The sequence below is a fragment of the Natator depressus genome, chromosome 1, assembly GCF_965152275.1.
Source record: "Natator depressus isolate rNatDep1 chromosome 1, rNatDep2.hap1, whole genome shotgun sequence".
Classification (NCBI taxonomy): domain Eukaryota; kingdom Metazoa; phylum Chordata; order Testudines; family Cheloniidae; genus Natator; species Natator depressus.
In genome coordinates, this window is record NC_134234.1 from 151,802,347 (window position 1) to 151,827,270 (window position 24,924).

Genomic DNA, 24,924 nt, shown 5'->3' on the forward strand with positions numbered 1-24,924 from the left:
TCTTCTCTGCACTTGTCTTCAGAGATGCTTGTCTGAGAGATGGTGTGTTGGATGAGCCTGGCTTTTCTGCTACCTGGACCATGGAGCTCGTCTCCTCAGGATCTGATGATACCTTTATAGATTGCTCCAATAAATGAAGATTCCACTGTGTGTCTTGCAATTTGTGGGTTCTCATGGAGAATGAAAGGCACACTTAACATCTACTCGGTATGTGGCATTCTCCTAAGCAGAAGAGCTGTTGCTGTATCCATCTTTCAATGGAATTAGCCCATTGCAGGACAGGCAGGGCTTGAAACCCAAAGGTTCTGAATCTACCATTTTGAGAAATCCTGTATGGGGGAGAGCCTGTACTGGGGGTCTGAGTATCAACCTTCAGTCCAGATGCATTCATATTGTTCACGGTAGGTACATGTCCAAGAATCAGAAGACTTCTGAGGGTTTTTTATGAAGGGTTTAAAGAAATTTAGCCAAAGCTAAGACCTAGTGCGTCAGACGTGCCAGCTTGTGTCCCCCTCTGCCCTTTATGCCCTCGTACAGGAGCATGAGGTGGCACAGAGTGCATGAGTGGCCCCAACAGACATGGTTATTAAAAAAAATTTGATCTTGTGCATGAGATGCACATGCACCTAAAATAGGATCCACATGGATGCATACTCGAAGAAGAAAAAATGATTAATACTTATTTGAAAACTTCAAACCCTTTCTCCGGTAATACCAACTTTTCTGTTAAATAGTGAGCAGATAAACATTTTACTATAAAAAAGTGAATAGTGTTTTCTTCATTAACCCAATGATTTATTTTACCTTTTACATCCAGTTCAGCAACGTATTTAAGCACGTGCTTAAGTCAATCCCTTCTTAGTAAAAAACAAACAAACACATGCTTAACTTTAAGCATGTGTTTAAGTTTAATTGAATTCCACATTCTTAAGTGGTTTGCTGGATTTGGGCCTGAATTGGGTAGGCAGAGGAGGATACGCAATATTTGTACTTCTGCTGCTGGAAAAGAATATAAATATTTTAATAGAGGAGGAGATAAGAAGGAGAATATTCATTTCTATTCATCCAGGTCAGGAACTCTGCTTCCAACAATTTTATTTAAAAAAAAGTAGACCCTTCCAACTGTGCACTTGGGTGGTATCCTTATAACAACTGTGACACTCTGTCCCATATTCATCACAGTGGTATAATGATGATATGATTATAACATAATTATGATGCATCTTGTGCAAATGTGTCATGTGAAGCGTCTATGGAAAAGTTATGATTTGATGAATATGATTATCCTATTTGTATGAATGTATCATTTTTGTATCTAGAGTTATGAATATTGACTAGGTATTTCTATAGCAAATGTGCTTACTCCTTGGTAACACTCAAAGGTTAGTTTGCACTCAGGCTAGTCAGCACATCATGAATGGCCTAGTCAAGTGGAATGACCATTAACAAAGACAATGGGCATGGAAAGGCTTTTCCTCACCTGGCAACACTTCAGCCAGCCTATGAATAATGGCTGTTATGACTCAGTGATGCATCCAAGGGCATGTGACCAGACCACATGATACTGAACTCCATTTTGGTACATTTTCCACAAACTGGGCTGGGAACCCAGCTTGGAACAAAGGGGTTCCCACCATATGGAAAAACTATAAAAGAGGGAAGTGACATCACCAAGGGGCCTCACTTTCTCCACAACTCGACACCTGAAGATACCTCTGGAGGAACACAGACTTTGAACTGGGGAAGTGCTGGTCCCAGGCGGGAAAGGAGGAAACCCTGCCTGTGTATGAAACATCAACAGACTGCTTGCACTATCTATCTGGGTGAGACACTGATTCAAATCCTGTGTAGTATATTAAGCATAGATTGCATTTTTGTTTACTTGCCAAGTAATCTACTTCGTTCTGTTTGCTATCACTTATAATCATTTAAAATCTACCTTTCTGTAGTAAATAAATGTTTTATCTTAACCAGTGTGTTTTTGAGTGAAGTGTTAGGAAATCTTAGCTCTGTTAACACAGGCGGGTACATACTTCCCCTCATCGAGGGGGGAGTGGATTAATTAATGATCTTGCATCATACAAATCCCTGTGCAGTGCAAGACAGTATAATTCTGGCTTTATACTCCAGTAGGGGTGCAAGACTGGGGAGCTGGGAAATTGGCTGGTGTCCCCATTGTTGGTCCATGGGTGGCTTAGGTAAAGCATTCAGGTGACTCAATTGGGTGTGTGGAGCCACCTGCTGTTGTGTTGGGTGATAACAGAGCCCAGAGAGGCTGGCTGTGTGTCACCAACAGAGCAAAGGGAGAGGCCAATCCACCTGAATAGTTACGGGGAACAGCAGTTCCAACAGCTTCCTAGCTTCATCCCAGGGTATACAGCCTGTCACATTAACCTATAAGGTCCTGATCCTACCAATGGAACTTGATGGGCAAAACCTGGTACCTGTGTGGAGCACCACTTACTTCAAAATCTTCAGTGGGGTTCTGCATGGGCGTAGGGGTAAGCCAATATGGTTCCCTTTGTAGGACTGGAGAGACAAAATCTCTTTTGCAGTCAGAATGCTGCACAAATATTCCACCTTAAAGCAGTCTTCTATATTTGTTGGTCACCAAGTTTATTGTTTTACACTGTTCTATTAAAGTACCTTTCCCATTTACTAGTTTACGCACTTAAAAGCATCTAAATTGAATTGCAATTGTTCTTTACTATTTGCAAGAAATCCAAATTTGATATTAGCAGAGGATATTTGACATTTTCTGTTGTTCAAATAATTCACTTATTTCTGAACATAGGGGGTTTCAAAACCTAATGCTTGCACTAATCCACTGCTAATCATTACTAGTTGGAATATTTTTTTCTTTGGGGGAAAAAAAAGTACTTTTTGCCTCTTGTTATAATTCCATCCTGATTCTATCTATGTATAGTAAGTCTACAAAAACTTTACTTCCTGTAACTTTGATTTTTCAAAAGCTTTCAGCTATTTCTCCCATCACTTTTACAGCTTATTCACATGGTATCTTTTGTCCTTTACCCTACTTGAACAGTGAAAAGGAATTTCAGTTGTAACCCGGTCATTGATTTCTTCATAGTTGTTTCTGTGTATTTCCTATATATTACATAATTATATACAAAAAGCTAATGGAATGAGAAGTATTTAAAGTACAGAAACAAACACACACAGGTATCTTAGGCTCCCACAACCTTAACTTTGTCCCCTTGCATGTTTGCATTACAATGGGTACTTTCATTATTCGGTTATGCAATATATGTGAATATAGTGCTACAAAATAATATATATAAAAGCCTCTAGAATTACAGAAAAGCATGTAGTTTAAATATACACAAATACCCACATCCTAGACCCCAGCATGTAGCCTGAGTGGCTGGGCTGTACATCATAGGCAGAAGAAAAGTCCTCCAAACTTAACAGTGCAGTCAGAGTGGTAATACTGGCCCTATCTCTGCCTCTAAAGAGTCACTTTTCTTAAAGCCAATACTTTTCTGTTGCTCTGCCTAGCCTCAACCCTTGAGTATTTCAGATTTAATGATATTGTGATCAAATCCTCAATGTTCTCCAGTTGTAATTTTATTTATCATATTGCACCTGGCTCATTTTCTAGGCTAATAACTATAACAGACTTTGGCTGGGTAAGCTGCCCAATGAACTGTATTAGAGATTTTCTAGCAATATCCCTGCAAAACAGGCTTCTGCTTCTTACATTTTGTCTGGCTCATTTTCCACTGAATAGCTGAGTAATTAAAATTCCCCATGATCAAAGTTCTGATTTCTTACAAGACCATCATATGTCAATCTATTTTCTCTAAGAAGAATTGACTAAGAAAAATTAGTCAAAAATTGCTCTACAGGCAGACTTGAGAGAGAGCAGGGAACAATTAGGTTTCAGTCAGCCATTAAAAGAAAAAAAAAAACCACTTGGACCACTAACACGCTAAAAGACAGAGGCAGGCCAAAACTGTCTTTCAGCTCTACCCCATGAAGCCTGCAAGTGCGGAAAAGTGCTACTTTCTCTTGATTTAACATTGTTCCCTAGTAAGGGGTCATTGGGAATTGAGGCAGATGTACAGATCTCCTTCTCAGTGCAAGACTGTGGGATTTGCTTGCACAGTAGTTTGTGTGATATTGCAGGGCCTTTAACATCTTGATATTTGTCATGCCTGTTTAACAGCAAACAGACATGGACAGGTAAGAATAACTCTCATAAGTAATGAAAGATGTCTGTGATTGTCACAGGCTACCTGGCCCTTTAAGGGGAGTCAGGCTCAGCCTTGTCTGTGACCTAGCAGTTAGCCCCTGATATGGACTCAATTTAGGGTTGCCAGGCGTCCGGTTTTTGACTGGAACGCCCAGTTGAAAAGGAACCCTGGTGGCTCCAGTCAGCACTGCTAACCGGGCCATTAAAAGTCCAGTTCGTGGCGCAGCGGGGCTAAGGCAGGCTCCTTGCGGCTCCCGGAAGTGGCCTGCATGCCTGGCTCCTAGGTGGCCACGGAGGCTCTGCGTGCTGCCCCATCGCGAGCGCCAGCTCTGCAGCTCCCATTGGCCGGGAACCTACAGAGTCCACTGACCCCTCTGCATAGGAGCTGGACATGCTGGCCACTTCCCGGAGCCACCTGAGGTAAGCGCTGCCCAGAACCCGCACCCTGAACCACCTCCCGTGCCCCCTGCCCCAGGTCAGAACCCTCCCCCCCCGCATCCTAACTCCCTCCCAGAGCCCGCACCCCAACCCCCTGCCCCGAGCACCCTCCTGCACTCTGAACCGCTCCGCCCCAGTCCAGAGCCCCCTCCTGCACCCCAAACCCCTCATCCCCAGCCCCACCCCAGAGCCCACACCTCCAGCCAGAGCCCTCACCCCTTCCTGCACCCCAACTCCCTGCCCCAGCCCGGAGCCCCCTCAACCCCCCATTTCTGGTCCCACCTCGGAGCCCGCACCCCCAGCCCAGAGCCTGTAACCCCTCCCACACCCCACACCCTTCCCCAGCCCAGTGTAAGTGAATGAGGGTACGGGAGAGTGAGCGATGGAGGGAGGGGGACAGAGTGATTGTGGGGGCAGAACCCCAGAGTAGGGGCGGGGCCTTGGGGCAGGGGTGTTCAGTTTTGTGCAATTAGAAAGCAGGCAATCCTACCTCACTTACAATTAGTGATCCTAGGTGTGGAAGGGTCAAGGAGAACTACATAAATAGGAAAGAGAACTGCAGTCAGAGGAGGGGACCAAGGGAAGAGCAGTAAGGCGAGTTCCCAGGTGAAGTCAGTCAGAAGAGAACTGGCTCGTGTAGGAGCCCTGAGACAAGGCCTGAAAGAAGCAACACAAATCCCAGAGCTAATCCCAGAGTCCTCAGGCAGGGGAAGCAGGGGAGAAACTGGCTGGTGAACTGGGGTGGGGAGTAAAGATGAAGGCAGACATAGGAATCTAGCCTAGAGTTCACACCAGAATTGGAGGAGATTGTCATCCAAGTAACTTCTGGACTAATAATCTTTTTGGCCATTTAAAAATACAAGCGCTTCCAGGGGCTTCAGACAGCTGCTGAAAGTTGCTCCCCCTCCCACAGTGAAATCTGAAATAGAACTTCTCTGCTGCTGTGGAGTGATTGCAGGGCAGGCTTTGCAAAAAAACATACAGGGCCTCCCTCCCACCACGGGAGGGCAGGGCCCCGACTCCCCCACCCTTCTGGGTCTATTTAATAGATCACAACAGGCCATCAAGGTTTACAAATTGGTTCTGAGCCCGAAAAGTTTGGGACTTTTGGACTGGACTAGATGATCTATCTAATGGTCCTTTCTGGCCTTAAAATCTATGGAAAAAACTCAATTCTACTGATGCAAAAGTAGGAACAGAATCCAGCTTGCTGTCTCTTACCTGTGCTGATTTTGCAGGGCTAACATAAAAAGCAGTAACAACATATTCTTCTCTTTAAAGGCAGTGGATAGATTGGCAAGCACTAAGAGGATCCATCCCCAATCCACTTACACTGCTGCACCCCTTGGAACTAGAGAAATCTAGCTGGGGGACAGCTGAGTCCCCATCTGGATCTTCAGCATCACTATCTCCTCCTCCTCTTCAATGTAAGCCTGGCCCCTGAACTTCATAGGAGTTCAGAAAGATAGTGTGGAGCATCAGCTCACTATGTGGCATTATGAGGGATCTTCACTGTACAGCAGCCGTGTGTGTGTGTGCACGGAGTGACTCTACGGTGAGCAAGTGGCTGGTGTAGGCGCATAGCGGCCATGGGATGAGGTATCATGAATGCGTGTTACACAGCACATAGTTGTGTAGATGCTGTTGAGAAGGTGTCACAGAATGAAATGACTGGGAAACACAAGGTTCAGCATGGGGAGAGACTTAAAGGGGTAGACAGAGGGTGAGTGTATGTGAAGAATATTACATGGGGAGTGTAGACAAAAAGTTGAAAAGGTGGAGAGGTGAGAAATAAGGGGTGTTGAGAAGCAGCATGGGGTTGAAATTAAAAAAGAGAATGAAAAACAATGATGAAAGGTGGAAACATGGGGAGCAGGAGGCAGAGAGGGGAAAGTAAATGAGGAAGAGAAAATAGACATGTTGGGGAAGATGGAGAGAACTCAGGAGAACTAAGGAAGGGAAAGGGAAAGATGAGTATGGACCATGTAAGGAAAGAGATGAGGGAGGAAATGAAGGGAAAGGGAGAAGAAAATAGGTAGCGGTAGGAATACAGGAAGAGCTGAGTATAAAAACAGAAAGGAGGCGATAAAGAAATTTGATGATCATAGGAACACAGAAAAGAGAAAGTAGAGGAGAAGGGATAAAAAAATGGATAAAGAAACATGAAGAAAGGAATTAAAGCAACAAAAAGAAAAAAAACATTTATCTTAAAGACAGTCTTAAAAATATATTAATTTAAAAAAATCTTTGGCTGTCCTCCTCTCTGCCAGACCCATGCAGGGCCTCTCCACTAAGTCTTGCTAGTTCTTTTGTCCACATAGACTTTTTACTTAAATCTGCCCCTAGATGATGACTCACCCAGGGATAGCATGAGACACAGAGGAAGTCAATATGTTGGGTAAGAAGGTGCAGCATTTTACACAATCACTTTTCATAGCAGTGCCACACATTAACAAGCAGCACAGCCACAAGCAGTAAAGTTATTTACAAAACGTTAATTTAACTATTCTAACAAAGTCCTACCACATCCCCTGTATGAAGCCACGTCTCTTTCTTCCTATTGCAACCACAAATGAGCTTCCTCCTTCTGGCTGCTGGGAGGGCAGCCTTGCTCTCACTCCTGTTAGCCTGCTGGAGGAAAGGCCACCCTCCCTGCTGTTTGGCTGTCGGGGGAGGGATCTCTACCAGCCTTCCCACTCAAAATATGCGGTGATGGTGGGATACCAAGAGATTTCTTTTCTTCCTTCCTGCATTGTATGCGGGTGGTGCTTGGAAGCTAACAGGGGTCTGGGAACTCTGAAGTAGTGTGGCAGATCAGTTCAGGGGGGAAAAAAAATCCACAAATGAGAGAGTGGGCTTAGAGAAACTGGGACATAAAACTATGACCTAAATCTGGTTAGGTGGCAAAAATAATTGGTGACCCCAAAATTTTAATACTGTGCTGATACCAACATTTTCAGCTGCAATTTCAGATTTGGAATTTGTTCCCTTTGAATTTCCTGTGGTTTGGGTTGGAACCACTGTCTCAGTGACTCAGAAAACTAGAACTTCTCTCCCTCATCCCTGCAAAACTTATTTGTTTTGACCAATGTCATCTATTTGCAGGTTCTGGAGGCAATTGGGTTTCAGCCTCTCTCAAAGCATGCCTTTAATTTGTAACACAAAAAATCCTCCCCGTTCTTTGATATGATTCTTTAAATATATAAACATATATGGCATACAGGCAGATTAGTTTTATACATATAAACAAATGTATCTACATATACTACATAACACACCAACATGAAACAAAACAAAAAATTCTATCATGCAAAGTCAGTAAAAAATGTCATTTAAAAATATATGTCTAGTACTATAATAAACAACTGCTATTCAGGGAAAAATCCAGTATTCCCTGATAATTAATTTGGGAATCAAACTACAGAAGTTAGACATTTTGTCCTTTTCTTAACACTTAATGGCATTTTTTATTTGGGTTGTAAACTAGAGTTTAGATTATATATTATTATAAATACTAAAACCAAAGAATATTAACAATTTTTAATACTGCCTCTCAATTAACATATCACATTTTACTGGAATAAATTTTAATATTGATTGCTCAGCTTTGAATAGTTATGGACAGAGTTACTACCATATGCATGGGCTGTTCTAATTTTCTTCTGCAGGCAGTATTAAAACTGAAGCATGACAAGCTAAGGAGAAAAAACCTGAGTTTTAAACATGCACAGCCACACACAAACAGAATGATAAGCCTTAGAGGAAAACGAAGGGGTACCTACTTTCTGCTGCTAGAAGTCCTAGTAGGAAGGCAGCATTTGGACAAACAACAACAGTATGAAGATTTCAGAACAAGCAAGTTATAAAGCTGCAACTTGGCACACTAATTTAGCCACAAATAGTATGAAAGAACAAGACTTTTTTTTTTTTTTAAGCTTTGTATGTGAGACAAATGACACTTGAAAAAAAACATTTGGGATTGGGGCAGGTAGCACATTTGCACACTGTCGGGTATCTGAAACTCCGATATTCGGACACTGGCTGCTTTAGTTTGTAAAAGTAGTATTCATAGAATATTGCTGTTTTGAACTATTTTGTAACTCATTCAAAATATTCTTATTGTAAATGAAGCATGGTATCATATTGCATGTTTTAAGTTTAGTATTTAGGATGCAAGTTGATTATTGAAAAATTTTGCAGGTGTAATACTGAGTCCAATTTATTTTATAAAAATGTTAGAGATTAAAATTATGAGGACCATTTGGAAAACAAACATTTTGTTTCCACTTTTAATGAGTAGCATTCAGGCACACTGATACTATGAAATTAATGTCAACTCCACGTTAATAAAACACACTCAAATAGTTGAAAGAGGAATAAAAACATAACTGAAATAGGTCTCTTGTAAGTAGTCAAACCCAACACCAGTAAACAGAACATTATGAAAATCCTAACAAACATTGATACTGTACAGGACATCAGAAAAAAGAAAGTAAAATTCTCAATGAGTGGAGAATACGTTACACTTTCTCCTTCAATTTCTATGATTTCCTTCCCCATTCAAAACTTTTTATGGTACACAGAAGCAAGTAAGGCAAGAAAAGACATACTCTGTAATTGTATTAATATTATATTTACTACCATCACTTGAATTTTTCAAACACTGATAACTAAAAATTGCTAACTAAAGAATTTGCAAAATTGGTGGTGATAATTTAGCACTGTTAACCCTTTTATATATTATATTGTACCTGGTAATGATGGAGACCACTAGTATTTGAACTGCAGACTAAGACCTTAGCCTAGAAACACTTATGCAATGAGTAGTTCCATAGAGTTCCATGGGACTACTCAAGTGCCTAAAATTACTCACATGCATGTCTGCAGCACTGGAGCCTAAATCTAACCATTTATCCTTCTCTCCCACAGTGACAGGCTGGAAGGTTTGGCTTTCTTTCTTTTCTCCTTTCAGTTTTAATGATCAAGAGTTTAATCATCAAGAGTTAATATTGCTAAATTTCTATCATTTACTATGACAAAATAGATTCTAAAAGAACAAATATTTATCCACAATAATCTTGAGGCAAAAGTCATTTTCAAATTGCATTTATAAACAGAAGCCTATATGAAGCCATTGTCATGCCATTTACACAAAGGATCCAGAAACCCTGATGTGGTCTTAAAATGTCAGCTTTATGCTCTGTGGGAAACTGCTGCTTGCATTAAGTTAAACATTTACCACAGACCTCAGAAAGCACATAGATAGATACTCAGGAAATAATGCAAAAAGCTGTACAATGCAAGCTGAACATGTACACTTGGTCAATCACCCTTTCAGATACATGCTGCTGTACCTTCTTTGTGGTTTAAAAGCAACAATTGTAAATTGTCTTACAAGAAAATCCAGTACTATTTGAAATGGACAAAATAACTAATAATGAAATACGAAGTCATTAGTGTGTCTCTCTCACCAACAGAAGTTGGTCCAATTAAAGATATTACCTCACCTGCCCTGTCTCTCTAATATCCTGGGGCCAACACAGCTATCACACAACTGCAAACAACGTATGAAGTCACTGTGAAATGACTAATGACCCTCACAATGCATGAGCACTACAACTGAATAGCTCAAATGTGTATTTATAAGTCCTCCACAATAAAAGATAAAGTATGCTTTTCTTTAAAAATCAATTACCTGATTTTCAAAGTTGGTGAGCACCCATTGATTTCAGTGGGTTTTGCAGTTGCTCAACACTTCTGAAAGTCAAGCTACAAAAAGGTGCTTGGAAGTGAAAAAGTTAGAGCTGACATTGTTATCTTTATGGGCTTTTCTATTTATTGGCTAAACACATGGGCTTACAGTGGGGCGTAAACCCTGAAATTTTGAATTCAGGTAAAAGACTTAAGTATCCATCATCAGCAAAATCTCTTTCCAGTTCAGCTTCCAGAGCTAACACCAGTTCAAGCAATTCCCTGACCTTTCTATGGTCTGCTGCCCAGTAGATGACCAAGGAAGTTGACTTAGCAGAAGTGAACTGCTTCTTATTGTAGCAACATCATGTAAAAAGAAAAACAAGGTTTTAATGTTTGTTAGTGCAAGGGTCTTTTATTTTTGGAACACTGACTCTCACATATCATCTTGAAGGTGCTAAGTATTAGAAATATATGTGTCCCTTAACTTTGAATAAGAAACAGTCATAAAATGTCTAATTTTAGTAGCTTGCTTTATTTCTAGTAGGAGTTACTGAATGTAAATATTCACTGTTAAGGAGGCATTTTAATTTAACATGTATCCCAGAAAAATCTGTAAAGCCACTATTTTATTATTCTCCTTCAAATTCGTCAAGACTCACTCCTGCAATTTTACCTACAGAACACTGTCAGTTGATAACAGCTAGGCAAGTGACAAGCTGCAGATAACCTACAAAGCTGCATAATTTTTGTATTGTTGTCTCATCCTCTCTCTTCTGCACCTCCTCCCTGTATGTTTGGTTCATCCACCTGTTGCATCTGGTCATTAGAGGAGACAAGCTGATGAAGGAGGGAACAAGTCATCCCAAACAGGACAGGACATTAGGGAAATGATTATGTATTGACCAGTGGGCTGGCTGGACCAAGACCCACTGCAATGTCCAGTGAGCAGGAAAGAAAGGGAGATTTAAAGTGGGGGGAAATAAACCATATAAAACTAGCAGTGTCTCCCTTTTCATTTCTATTTGATTCACTTATATGTTTTGCCACTGATCACTGGACAGCACCCAGTGTAATCTGGCATCTACTAGAGAATTGCCTATTTGCTGAACACAGTGCCCTAAACTCTGAAACTGTTACTCTATCAGTATGGGGTGGAGGTTCAAAGTGCCCCCATACCTTTGTAGTAGGGCCCACCTTCACGGAGGGGAGAGCAATGTAACAGATTGAAGTGGATGAAGCATGGAGCTGAAATAGGGTAACCAACTTTTCAAAAGGCAAAAATGGGACACGTAGGGGCCCTGCTCCCTGCCTCCACCTCTTCCCCCTGAGGCCGTCTCCTGGCCAGGGCAGATGCCAGACCCAGAGCTCCCCAGGTCACTATGGGGAGCCCCAGACCCTCCACCTGCTCTAGGTGGGGTGCCGGGGTGCCTGAGAGCACCCTTGTCCCCACCCCTGAGGGTGCACTTCCCCGGGCAGATGGAGGGACAGGAGCTCCCCATAATGGCCCAGTCTCCCCGGGCAGCTCTTACTACTGCCCAGCTCCAGCCGCCCTCCCCCACTGGCCCCTTCCGGCGGAAGAGGCTGGCACTGATCCTAAGCTTCGGGCAGGTGTGGAGTGGTGCCACAGGGAATCCAGGACAAATGCTGTCCTGGAATCATTCAGCCTACTCCATCATTTATTTTTGACGACAAACTTCTCAAATCATGGGATTTTATCAAAGAGCTAAACAAACTGGAAAATGGCATTTTAAATACTAAATCTTCAACTTGGAGTTTCTTATCTGAAATCCCATTATTACAAAATGCAAAGGCATAACCACTTAGGCTGGGAATTACAGGAGTCCAGAGGAGTTAGACACCCACTTCCCACTGAAATTCAATGGAAGTTGGGTGCTGTCATAGAGAAGCTCTGCCTTGAACACCCTCATGATAGACGACAGACATGCCTGTTCAGTTTCCCTCCTTCAGAGCGCCCAGAAGTAGTTCAACTAGTTGTGGGCTTCATTTATTGCAAGAGCCCCATGCACATAACAAAACAAAAGTCCCACAACCATAGACCAGATTCCCCCTATCATAGTCCAGAGAGTACGTGCAACATATCGCCCCAGCATCTCTCACCAGGTCCTGGCTCTTCAGCACAGTCCTCTCTTGTCTTTGTACCAGGTCAGCCTCCCCAGCATTTCCAACTGGAATGCAACCTTGCTGTTCCCAGCAGGAACCCCATAGCCTCTCTACTGAGAGCATCCTTGCCAGGGGAGCATCCCTTACTCCCCAAAGACCCTCTCAGTTCCTTTGGGTCCAGCTCTTGGACCCCGGAGATGTCAGTGGGTAAAAACTCCCCCACTGCTCCCATGCCTTCAGAACTCTCCAGCCCTCCAGGTTTGAGCTGGCAGGCAACTCCCTCTGCTTCTCCTGCCTTCATCCCTGGCTCTCTGGCTTGACGATGACAGTCAGCAAATCAATCTTTGCTGCTCTCCTGCCTTCAAGTCTTCTCCCAGGAACCACTTTCTACTTATTTTTGGGACTCTTCCAATCCCCTGGTCTCAGGCAACTCTCACCTGCCCCTGACTAACCCAGTCTGCTCATCAGGTTGCTCACATCCTCTTAAAAACAGGAGCACCTGTTTTGGCTTTGGGGAGCACCTGCTTTGGCTTTTACTTCATTTACTGGGGCTAGCCACCCTGTGACAGGTGCTTAATTCCTTTAGGATCTTTGGAAAAATCCCATCATTAAGAACTGATGTAGTCTTTACAAACAGGCTTCAAACATTTGACAACACAGCAAATTGAAGTGCCTTTTTGTAATTGAAGTGCCTTTTTGAGGGGGGAGAGGGAGATCAAGTTCTTTATCCGGCCTAGTTATTTCAGAAAGCTGAAAGTTGCACTATGGCTCTTTTCCTCAAAGCTTCAGGATGTTTATTCTAAATTAATTATCTAAGTGAGGAGCTCTCTGAACTAAACAATTTAAATTAGTCAATCAGGCATCAATAAAAATATCCCTTGGGAGCAGTTTCTCAACCTTTGGGTTGCAACCTCCAAGGAGATCAACAACTGTTGTCCTGAAGCAGGAGCCTGTTCCAGCTTCCTCCCAGAGGAACTCAAACCATTGCATCAGTTCCTCAAGAAATTAATAAGAGGTTCCAAAGGATCCAGCACAAAAGGGCTGAGAGCACATATGTAAACATCTGGATACATGGTTCCTAGAAGAAAAAAGTTGAGAACTTGTGCTTGTGACAGTATCTGCAACCTCAAACCCAAATGAGGAAGAGACACATCCTGTTGATGTAAGCCTGAAGCTGAAATGAGGAACCTTACTATTCCTGTAACAGAAAAATTGTAGAAATGTATGTGGCCTACTTCTGTGACTATGACTGAGGAAGCAGAAGGAAACAAAAAGTATCTTTTGAAACACTGCAAATAATCCTAACTGATGTCCAATCAAACACGATTTGAGGACTTCAACAGCTCAGACATAGGCGAGAGGTTTTTCGCAGGAGTGGGTGGGTGAGATTCTGTGGCCTGCGTTGTGCAGGAGGTCGGACTAGATGATCATAATGGTCCCTTCTGACCTTAGTATCTATGAATCTCTCTGTAAAATAATACATCAGATCCCCTTCTGTACAATACATAAAATGTTCAAATCTGAGTGCCTAGAGTTAGGTGCCAATGTCCATATTTAGGCATCTAAATGAGTGGTGTGAAGTTCCTATGGACTTCGCTGAACGTTGAGAGTGTTAAAAACATCTGACAATCAAACTTTTTATTTGGGCACCTACATTTGAATATTCCAACTTTATGTAAATGAAATTAAATAATATTTAAAAAATTTACTTTTCCACTATTTTTTCTCTGCCATACTTAACATTTGCAAGCCCCCTCCACCTCCTTCCTTATAGAAATATTAGGACAGTGAATGAGAACTCACCCTTCCCCACCAATCCAAAACACATAATTAAATCCCTGAGACATTTTCTAGCATACTAAGCTTTCAGGCGGTCACACTGACACATGCTGCAACATTTGAATTGCAACCATTGTTTATTTGTTAAGAAAACTTGTTTAGATGGTAATTTACAAAAAGCAGAAGTAATTCTATTGGTCTCATGTTTTCTAAAAGTGTATTTATACAAAACCTACATTCTGGAACACCTTTGACATGTCAATGACCCTCTAAGAGGAGATTTAAAAAAAAATAAATAAAAAAATCCAGTTTCAGAAAAGGAGACCAACAAGCTCTTAACTATACAAAGAGACACAATGAAAAACATTCGCAGGAAGAACAATCCCACTAAGGGTACAGGACACAATTTGAAAAAGGTCTCAGACTCAAGTAAATAGATAGATATGATGTTATGCCAGCCTTTGTAATAAAACACTGTCAGGTTGAATAAAAATCCAGGAGGATCTATATCACTCTGAAGAAGCATTCTCTGGACGCTTCCTTGTAGAACCACTATAAATGAATAGTAGTGAAATGTTCACACAAACTCTAACGTACATACTGTTCTATGACACTATGGGAAATCAGCAAACAATATGGGACTAAAGCCAGTAAAGATTTAAAACTCAATATGAAAGGTAAATATGCTTTCAGTGAAATTACCTGAGGAGGTAGGGTCTTCAGAGAAGTCTGGCAGCTCTTCAGGGGGATCCCCATAGAAGGAATTGAATTTGTGGCTTGATACTGCTGCTAGTACTGCCCCCTGAATAAACAAGACAAAGTCGCAGTCATAAGCAGTAGGTCAACAAAACATGTTTACAAACACTGTGGATCAGTCAAGACTGAAGGCCCCAAGCCCTCCCAGTCTATTCTTCTTGTTGGAGTTATGAGAGAGATTCCATGCACTCCATCAATGACCTGATTGCTGCAGTGAAAAAAATCTCACAGCACAGCCAGCCATGCACCATTCCAAAGTATTGGATATGGCAACCTGCCTCTCTGTGATGGATATGGTGAAAGTGCAGCATTTATTTTTAAATTATTGGGCTGCTGCTGCTTCCCCATATTCCTCAGATTAATGAAGAGCAGCGGAGAAAAAGACAAAATGCCCCAAAGCACAGCTTTCACTAGTGCATGAGTAGAGAACAATGAAAACCAAAGCCCCCTGATGTAACAGGCACTGCAAGGCTCAAAGTCCTAACTGACAAAGATAATGTCATCCTCCAATGGAGCTAGTTTCCTTTTTTTTTTTTTTTTTTTTTTTAAAAGAGCCTGAATGGACAGATCTAGTCTTGAAGTATCAGAAGAGAAGAAAGGATGTTCAAAAAACAATACACTGGATGAGTTGATGAGGAAAGCAGGCAAGCCTGCTGGCAAGGCAATGACAGTCACCCCCAGGAACTTATTCACTTTACATGGGCAAAAAGGAACTGGCAGCTAGAGTATTAAGAGTCAACTATATTCCACCGCAGAAGTTGACATGAAATACAGGTTTAGAACTTTGAGAAGTTTCTGCCTTCGTCGTAAGCAGGAAAACAAACCTCAAGAGTAGGTTCTTTCACAACTGTATCCTTGGAATGTGTTAAATGCTGTCTATGAGTTTCATCTAATTCACCCCACACAATCAATAGTTATTTGGGTATGCTGCTGTCTAGCAATGGAGAAGCTTTTTTCAGCCAACCCTACTTTTAATCTACAAATTAGCAGGCAAGGAGTGGATTCTAGCATACAGTGGCCTGCATCATTCCTTCTGATACTACATATGTTTTCTTCACCAGGAAAATTTTTTTACTGACACTGACTAGCCTCCTCTCACAAACCTTAAAAAAGCTTATCACTTAAGTATTTCAGGACATTATACAGAAATACTGTACATACTGCCCTTAAAATAACACTCAGAACCAGAGAGAATGAGCTATGAAGATGATGATAATAAAGTATCCCTTGTTTATTTTCTACTCCCTAAAATGTCTTGCTATGTTTAGACTGAAATAAATTAGGCACCTTACTGTCTTATTTGGAAAAAGAAAACACTTAAGAGTTTTTGGATTGCTCCACTCAAATCACGTGGTAGGTAATCTATTACTGATGTGTCATTGAGGTTACCAGTATGTTTCTTAATTATGTGAGCTCTCTCTCTCTCTCTCTCTCACACACACACGCGCCCACCCACAAATAATAATTTCAGTAAACAAATTAATATAATTGTGGTCCAGATATATGTAGTTTACTGCTCAAAGTAGCAGTCATATTTAAATTTATAGGCATTTATTTTTTGGACTCCTCACACTACTTTGAAACGCTGGTACACATGAGATAAAAGTCAGGCTTTTAAAATAGGTTAACCTCATGATGTGGACATGTTGACAATTAATTATTAATATCAAGGGATGATCAATGAAGAATCAATACAACATATTATTAACACATAACACAGAACTGTGAAGATGTATACTGTGAGAAAGAGAAAAGGGATGCATTGCTGCTTCTTTTGCCTTTTTGGTTTGCAATTGTGATTCACAGGTATTGCTCAAGAGAGCAAAGCCAGCTGACAGGTTTCTTAAATTGGTGGCATTCTGCATTATGCCTTTAGAAACCTTCCAACAGTTTAAGAAAACATAAGACCTTTTATGTAGTTATTACTTGAAATATTACTGATAAAAATATTGCTTCATCTAAGACAGTTATAGTGGGAAATTTAAAAACAGTTTCAAGTGAATTAAGCAGGAAACCTGTGGTTTGTAGTTCTGTATGTTTATGAAAGTTAAAGATCTGATCCTTAACTTGGCTGTGGAAATGAGAAACATTAGTTTCTCCTATTTATTTTTGGATCGTCCATTGTGTCAAAGGAGAATTGCAATATTGCTGGACTTCAGCTCTAAAATGCCAAAAGGTAACATTAAAGATTCACAGACAGCAAAGACAGCATTTTTGTTTAGAGCGGATCTCATGCAGTAACTAGTATGAAAATAGCTGTCTTCTCAAAGCCACATTGAGACCACAGTTTTTTACGTAATGTCAAGTGATATTAAGGAAGGACTAATTTTTGTTTTAAGTCATGTTTTTAGTGTCTAACCGGTTTCAAATGATGCTAAATGACCCTGATCAACTAGCCTCTGATACAAAAAAAATCCCAGAAGCTCTCTCAGAATGCAGAAGATATTTTAATTTATGCAATGAAGCCTAAAAATGTACAATCTAAACTTGTAAATAACTAAAATATAGTCATTTTCCCAGAATAAGGGCCAGATACTGCCTTTAAAGCACAGGGCTGTGCCGAGGAAAGAGCTGAACTCCAACATCCCAGGTAGGGCTCTGAGCAGTGGCACTGTGCCTCAGGGAGCAATCTGGTGCATAAGGTGAAATTTGCTGCTGTTTTACCTTTTAAGAGACTGTAGTGTACATTCCTCTGAGGCTAGTCAGCTGTAGTGATCTCTACTTCCATTTTGAGTGGCTTGCAGGACATAAAAGGGAGAAGTCTCTGTGCTCAGGAGAGCTTAGGGCCTGCAACTGTGACTGGTGTCTGCATGGGGGAAAGGGAAGGTTTTTGGAAGCTTCCATACCTTCTTGTGCACCTGCACATAGTGTGGCTGGCTATGACCCTATGTATAAAGCATAAAAAAAACCCCCACACTTTGGGGGGGGTTTTAACTAGATGAAGGGAATTTGGCAGCTTTTCTATTCAGGTAAGACACGTAAATGCTTGGGAGTATATACAGATTTGGAACAATTATACCAGAACAATTTTATTTGAAATAAGTGTAGAGAAAGAGACATAAGGAATAAATTCCTGAGCTCTTTAGTTGGCACGGTAGTTCTGATAAAAATGATAATTCTAAGATGCAAAAATGCTCTATATGTTCGTGAGTCTCCCATAATGTCCCCAATAGTCTGGGCAAAGATCAAATACCATGGTATATAAACCAGTATATAACGAAAAAATAACTGGGATAGACAGTGGTATTAAGCCACATCAATGATGGTATGGAAAAGCGCCATCCTAATACAGATCTCCCAAATGCATCAAGTTGAGACAGGTACAGTGGCTCTGTGAGCACAGGGTAAACAAAGCAGCTGCTATTATAGCCTCTTTTCTCCTTACTCTGTTTGGACAGGCTAGCACCTCTATAGATGGCAACCTGAAGCATTCTTTATATTGAGCACAAGGATTGCCACTGGGCTGCCCTGAGCAGGGGTACAGGGAGTGGGAAAGAAAGCTCTGAATTCTCTCACTTGTGCAGGGTTGGGCATGATCTAGTCCCTAGAGAGAAAATTAACACTTTAATGGATCAATACAAAGAAGATATTAAAAAAGTGGGACAGTTGTACTAACTCCTTGAATTCTGAAACAAGCAGTGGTTCCAATGATTGTTTCTGGTTACAAAGGTTACAGTACATTATATGGTAATCAAATAACTGTAAAATTAACATTTTCCGTTTGGAGATGTGCTTCAATTCTGGCAAAAATCAGAAAACAACATTGGAATCTCTCTGTTATTTGACTCAGACATATCAATATGAAAATATGATAATCTCAGACCCCTTGGTGGTAGTTATGTGAGGAATTTCAAAGTTAGAAAAAATAATGAAATACTAACAGTATCTGATCCAGTGTTAAAAGGACAATTTGTTGTTTGCGCATTCCAGGAAAATAGGGTCTAACGTACAAGTTTTACAGTGTTTCATGTGTGGGGTGCATTGCAATGAACAATTAGTACTTTCAGAACACCTCCTGAAGAACAATAGCATGGATTAAGTAAATGGCAGGGAAAAGGTTGGTATAGTATAATATGGTATTGAATATATATAAACACAAGATGCTAAGAGAGGAGAATTGCCTATAAAGTAAAGATTGAAGCTTATGTGTAGACCAGAAAAATAGATTGTTTAAAAAAATGTTAGCTAAAATGCTTTAACTAATGCAATTTTAAATAGGACTTTGTACCTCATGTAGGCAAGCTGTGTTTAATAATGTGTTATCTGATCATAGTTAAACATAGGAGGAAGCTGCTAACTTGTTCAGAAGCATGAGGATTATTCCAATCCTACATGCTAGACATGGTTAGAATTATGCAAAACTTCCATGAGGCAACTAGTTAAAATTAATCTGATTTTGCATTTTACAAACCCTACAATTGGCACAGATTTGCCAAAAGGATGCCCGAATCTTTTGATGAACCTAGACCAAGTTTCAGGTAAAACCCCACCAGAGAGGCAATGGATTTATGATTCTGAGTGGAAATCACACAATGTTTCAGCTGGATCTCAACATTATTTTCCCTATACACCTCTACCCCAATATAATGCAGTCCTTGGGAGCCAAAAAATCTTACCGCGTTATAGGTGAAACCACGTTGTATCGAACTTGCTTTGGCCTCGAGCATTTCCATTATTAATACGGTATTTGACAAAAGTAGTTTTATTCTTGGTGTTGTTTTAGAAAGGGTGCATCTGATGTTGTCCTTCACATCGCAGCCGCGCGTCCCTGTCGGGGTTGGGGCTCGCAGCCACGTGTCCCTGTCGGGGTCGGGGCTCACAGCCCGGCACTGGGGTTGGGGCTTGCAGCTGCACATCCCTGCTGGGGTCAGGGCTCACAGCCTGGCACTGGGGTCAGGGCTTGCAGCTGCACATCCCTGCTGGGGTCGGGGCTCACAGCCTGGCACAGGGGTTGGGGTCGGGGCTCATAGCTGCGCTCTGGGGTCAGGGCTCGTAGCCCCGCAGCTCCACACAGGGGTGGGGACTCGCAGCCATGCGTCATGGTCGGGGCTTACAGCCTGGCGCAAGGGTCAGAGCTCGCAAGTTGCAGCCGCGCTCTGGGGTCGGGGCTCACGACCCCCCACATAACCGGGTCGCTACCCCCAGTTTGAGAACCAATGTTGAAGACGAGACAGAAAACCATTTTTGCTTTACCGTATTATATCCAAATTCATAGTATATCGGATCGCGTTATATCGGGGTAGAGGTGTAGTTGGAAACTGCTCCTATATATAACTAAAGGCTGAGGGAACATTCTTAAGAATACCCCTTTACAAAGAGCTATAACCTACCCCCAGAAAAGCAAATAAAATCATAATTGTCCTTTATGAACATCTTATGGTGGCCCTCCATATTTGATGACTGGTGAAGCCAGTGGAATTTTTATCCTTTGTTGACATAACTGATTACAAAAAACAGAACAACATAGATGAAACTAAGCACTAGGAATTAAATTATGCCGTAGCACAGGAGTGACTCAAAAATGTACAAACTGGCTATTCTCTAAAGAAGCAAAAACAGGACGCAAGAATATTTTTCACATCTTAGAAATTATATTTAGAACCTGTTAGGAAAAAAAACAGTAGTCTCCATCCCACGCAGTCACAGAAAAGACACACTTTCTCCAATTGCAAAGAATAAAGAACAGATGGTTGCAGACTCTGGCTCAGTAAATAAGTGCTCCACTCCAAATCCTTATAATCACAACCTCAAAGGATGTATTCTAGAAATGTCTGCAGAATGCTAGTCTGGTGCCAAGTGCATGCACCATAGGAATAGCAATTATAGTGGGGATCTACTACAGACAGCAGTATTTACGGGTGATGGAGGGGGAATGTTGCGAGGCTACCATAACCATACAGAGTGGAAACAATGCAACCTTCTAGCAATGATCACCTGTGAAAAGAATACTTTTGTAAAGAAACCCTATTTCTGCAGCTTGAGATTTGCTTCATATTTCAACTATAGTGCATTTGGTTTGAGTTTGTCCCAAAATCTCATTTAGGTCAATGCATGACAAGACAATCTAAATAAGACATCTTATATTCAAGATAATTAATCAATGATCATTAGACTAATTAAGATTCCTGACCTCATAATTCTAGATATTTCAGACTATAAAAACTCAATGAAACCAAGAGACTAAATGGATGGGACGAGTGTCTGCAGCATGACACAGCAGCAAACTAATCCATTCTAAATATCTATTTCAACTTTAAATCTTTACAATTTTAAAAAATACATAGAACTCTTGACTCGTATTAAAAGTCTACATGGCTTGTCTATACAGTGCAGAAATGCACACCAGAAGGGTGTAAATAGTATAGCACTCAAGTGTGCTGCTCTAACTGCCCTGTGTAGATCCCACTGATGTGCTCTAAAAGGTTCCTAGTGCACGTGTTTGGGACTGTATCAACATGCACTAGGTACCCTGTAGACCATGCCAACAGAGTCTAAGGGGCAGTTAGAGCGCAACACTTTAGAGTGCTTTACTATTTATACCATCCTGGTGTGCCCTGTCGCACCATATAAACAAGCCCTATGACACTTAATAACAAAGTTTTTTCACATAGAATTAGGTACTAGATTTCTTTTCTAATATTTTCAAAATTCCAAAAGAAAACCATACAAAATTTAAGGTAATGCAATTATATCTGTCTTAATGTCAGATTCCTTTTACCTTTAGTTTCCTTCTTGCATTGAATTTCCTCAGTTGCTCTACTGTTTCTGGAAGATGAATCTTGTATGCATAGCGATCCCTCTCCTACAATAATAAAAAAATACTCAAACTTCGCTCTGACAAAAAACATTAAAAATTGGCCAAGATATGCATTAGATACTAAACTATCACACAGCAAGTTAGGATTTGATTACACTGATGTAAACCAGGGGTCGGCAACCTTCGGCATGTGGCCCATCAGGTTAATCCGCTAGCAGGCCGCAAGACATTTTGTTTACATTGACTGTTCGCAGGCATGGCCCCCCACAGCTCCCAGGGGCTACAGTTCGCCGTTCCTGGCCAATGGGAGCTGCGGGGGGCCATGCCTGCGAATGGTCAATGTAGACAAAATGTCTCACGGCCCGCCAGTGGATTACCCTGATGGGCCGTGTGCCAAAGATTGCCAACCCCGGATGTAAACATTAAGGAAATTTCTTATAAAAATCAAGATGGTTGGATTCCAGAATGGGAGAAAGGCAGGTGTTGTGTTGTCACTTTCTGTGGCTGAAATCTATGGTCAGTTGGTAGAATATTAATAGAACAGATTCTGTAAATTGCTGGGTAAGAGTTTTTCCTAAATTCGCAAATTACAAAACAATTCAGGTTAAACAACATGGAACCCCCAATGTGAGCTGCTTCACTTAAACTGGACTTTTACTTTCTGTACTTAGTAAGTTTTCGACAGCAACAAAAAGAAAACACACAATATGAAAAAAAATTATGCAATCTATTCAATACCAGAGATTATAACTCCTAAAAGGCAGAGTCTTAAAAAAACACATCTGATGCAAAGTCAGAAATAATGCAATTATTGCAGGTATGTTTGCTGCTCCCCATTCTTGTTAACAATATTCTTAAACACACAACACAATCTGAATACTTGAGCATCTCGGCAATTTAAAGCCATTTAATTGTATGTATTACTGAAAGGAGTGGAGAGACAATCTTATTGATCTCTTTCAGTTTTAAGATTAATTGGTTAAAATTTTAGTACACTAACGTAGCTTTAAGATGTTGGTCATTTCAACATTTAAATACACAAATAATTATATCAGTATTAACTGATTATATTTAGAATGGCTTGTGTACCTGCAGACTCCTTTCTTCATTACTATTAAGTTATCAAAGAATATTTGAATATATCACCATACAATATTACACTTCAGCTTTAATATAAGGAAAACAGATGTAGTGGCTCTGTAAAACATTTATATTAATTAAAAAATACACTCTGGAGAGCCATGTGATAGCATCATCTACCACAAATGACATTCACTACCACATTCATACTAATAATCTGTGTATATTGCATGCTGCCAATGACTCATGGCTGTATGTGATTAATGTAATTTTGACTCAGGAAAGGAAGGCTGAGTTTAGCTTAGTAAGGCAGATATATGAGAAGACTGAATTAGGGAATGCCAATAGCCACTTCAGGATTATGCTTGGAAGTATCTATTACAAACGCAATTTTGCCTCTTCTTGCCTGCCCAAACCTCTCACCTGACTTTAAGTTCAAAAAATAAAGTTAGATCAGCCTCAAAATGTGCAGGTTAGCACTAGGTAGGGCCAAGGTTACATTTTTCTGCAAAATTTGAAGGGATTTGGACAATAAAGTTCCTCAGCTATGACACCCTAATGACAGAGGCATTCACTACAGTTCAAAAAGTCTAACTTTCCTTTGGCCACAATACAGAAAATAAAACACAAAATAGAAAGCAAGAGAGAACTAGAACTTTGTTAACCAGATTCTAACTAGTATCAATGCCCAGAACCAAAATTTATTAACTTCTGAATGCGGAATACTGCTACGGACCTCCAGCTCTGGTGAGTTTAGCACAGGACATCCTAGGGACTGCTGGAGAGCTCCGCTTACATTCTCCCCAAGCTCCCACCTTTCTTTGTAGAGAGAGGCTTCAAAATGTAACTCCTATCACTAGCAAGGGTTCTCAGTGGAAAAATATTTATTTTCATACCAGAAGGCTGATAAAAGCAGCTGCTGAGCCTTCTCAGGTCACCTGCAGGGGAAGGAGGAAGAGATGGAAGATAAAGCTTCTAAAATTCACATAGGATTCTATCATCTGGACTCCAGGAGGGCCACAGGAAGAGGTGAGAATGCTCCCCAAATCATCTTCCACACAGCACTACTCTACATCCTACAGTCCTCTTGAGGCACATATGGGGGCTCAATCCTGCAAGGTGTCGAGCACTCAGGCCCCAATCCAGTAAAGCACTTAAGCACATCTAAATGTTTCTGTAACTTGATGGCTAATTTGAAGAGCAAAAAATCAACTCCATGTTTTTAAGGATATGAACTTTTGAGATGTTATGTTGTTGGCTTTATTTACCTTCAGCCAAGGATGATTCAGTGCCTCATAAACGGTTATCCTTTCAGCTGGGTCCAGCATAAGCATGCGGCGTACCAGATCTTTGGCACTTTCAGAGATATGGCTCCACTGCCTGGGATTCATCTGATTGTAAGTGAAGAAAAAAATTAAAGCAAGTGACAGAGTACAACATTACAGGATACAGTTATTCTGTACAATGAGCAACTAAGGTATAAGGTTACATGACATTGGTACTATTGTCAATATTTTATTCCTATGAATGTACACATAAGACTTGTGCACCATTTAAAAATATAGATATATGTTAGTATGTGAAAACTAAAACATTACGTACAGTGCTCGATGATTATACAACTGGTAATATGGTACCCATTTTTCCACCTACTTTTTTGCACGTAATGTTCCCTACAGATCAAATTCACCTTCCCTGTACAAAGCAAAAGTAATCAGGCTTTGTCTGTGGAAATGAAATGGATGAAAGGACAAGTTTATGAGCTGCAGTGCAGCCACTCTACACCACAGTGAAGTGTTGAGCTGCTGGATCTGAATAAAAGGGTTCCATGACCCCTCCCACACTGTGGTTCTTAGGAATGCAGAGGACCTTGTGGACAACTGCTTCTTCCAAAAGGCCAGCGTAAGGTTTAAAGGTTTCAGGAGACCTTTCGCTATTTCCTTGCAAGGGTAGAATTTAATCCAGAATTGAAAGCACATATAATATGGAAATCATTGAGACAAACAAATGTACACTTCGATGTCACTTTTAGAGTCAGTTTCAGAGTAGAACCACACTAAGCAAGCAACAACATACAATGTGA

At 40.9% G+C, this 24,924-nt stretch overlaps 1 protein-coding gene across 10 annotated transcripts in view; it reads right to left on the reverse strand.

Moving 5' to 3' along the window:
- The window catches only part of CASK (calcium/calmodulin dependent serine protein kinase), a 411,477-nt gene that overhangs the window by 116,790 nt on the left and 269,763 nt on the right, over positions 1–24,924 (reverse strand). For 7 of the 10 annotated variants that reach the window (XM_074969132.1, XM_074969119.1, XM_074969110.1 and 4 more), the window contains exons 8-11: positions 24,110–24,232; positions 21,723–21,806; positions 14,951–15,050; positions 8,437–8,454 (exon numbers count right to left, since the gene is read on the reverse strand). In XM_074969132.1, the coding sequence (XP_074825233.1) occupies positions 8,437–8,454; positions 14,951–15,050; positions 21,723–21,806; positions 24,110–24,232 (325 nt within the window). The remainder of the gene's footprint in view (positions 1–8,436; positions 8,455–14,950; positions 15,051–21,722; positions 21,807–24,109; positions 24,233–24,924) is intronic. The other 3 variants (XM_074969135.1, XM_074969125.1, XM_074969088.1) reach the window with 1 other exon arrangement.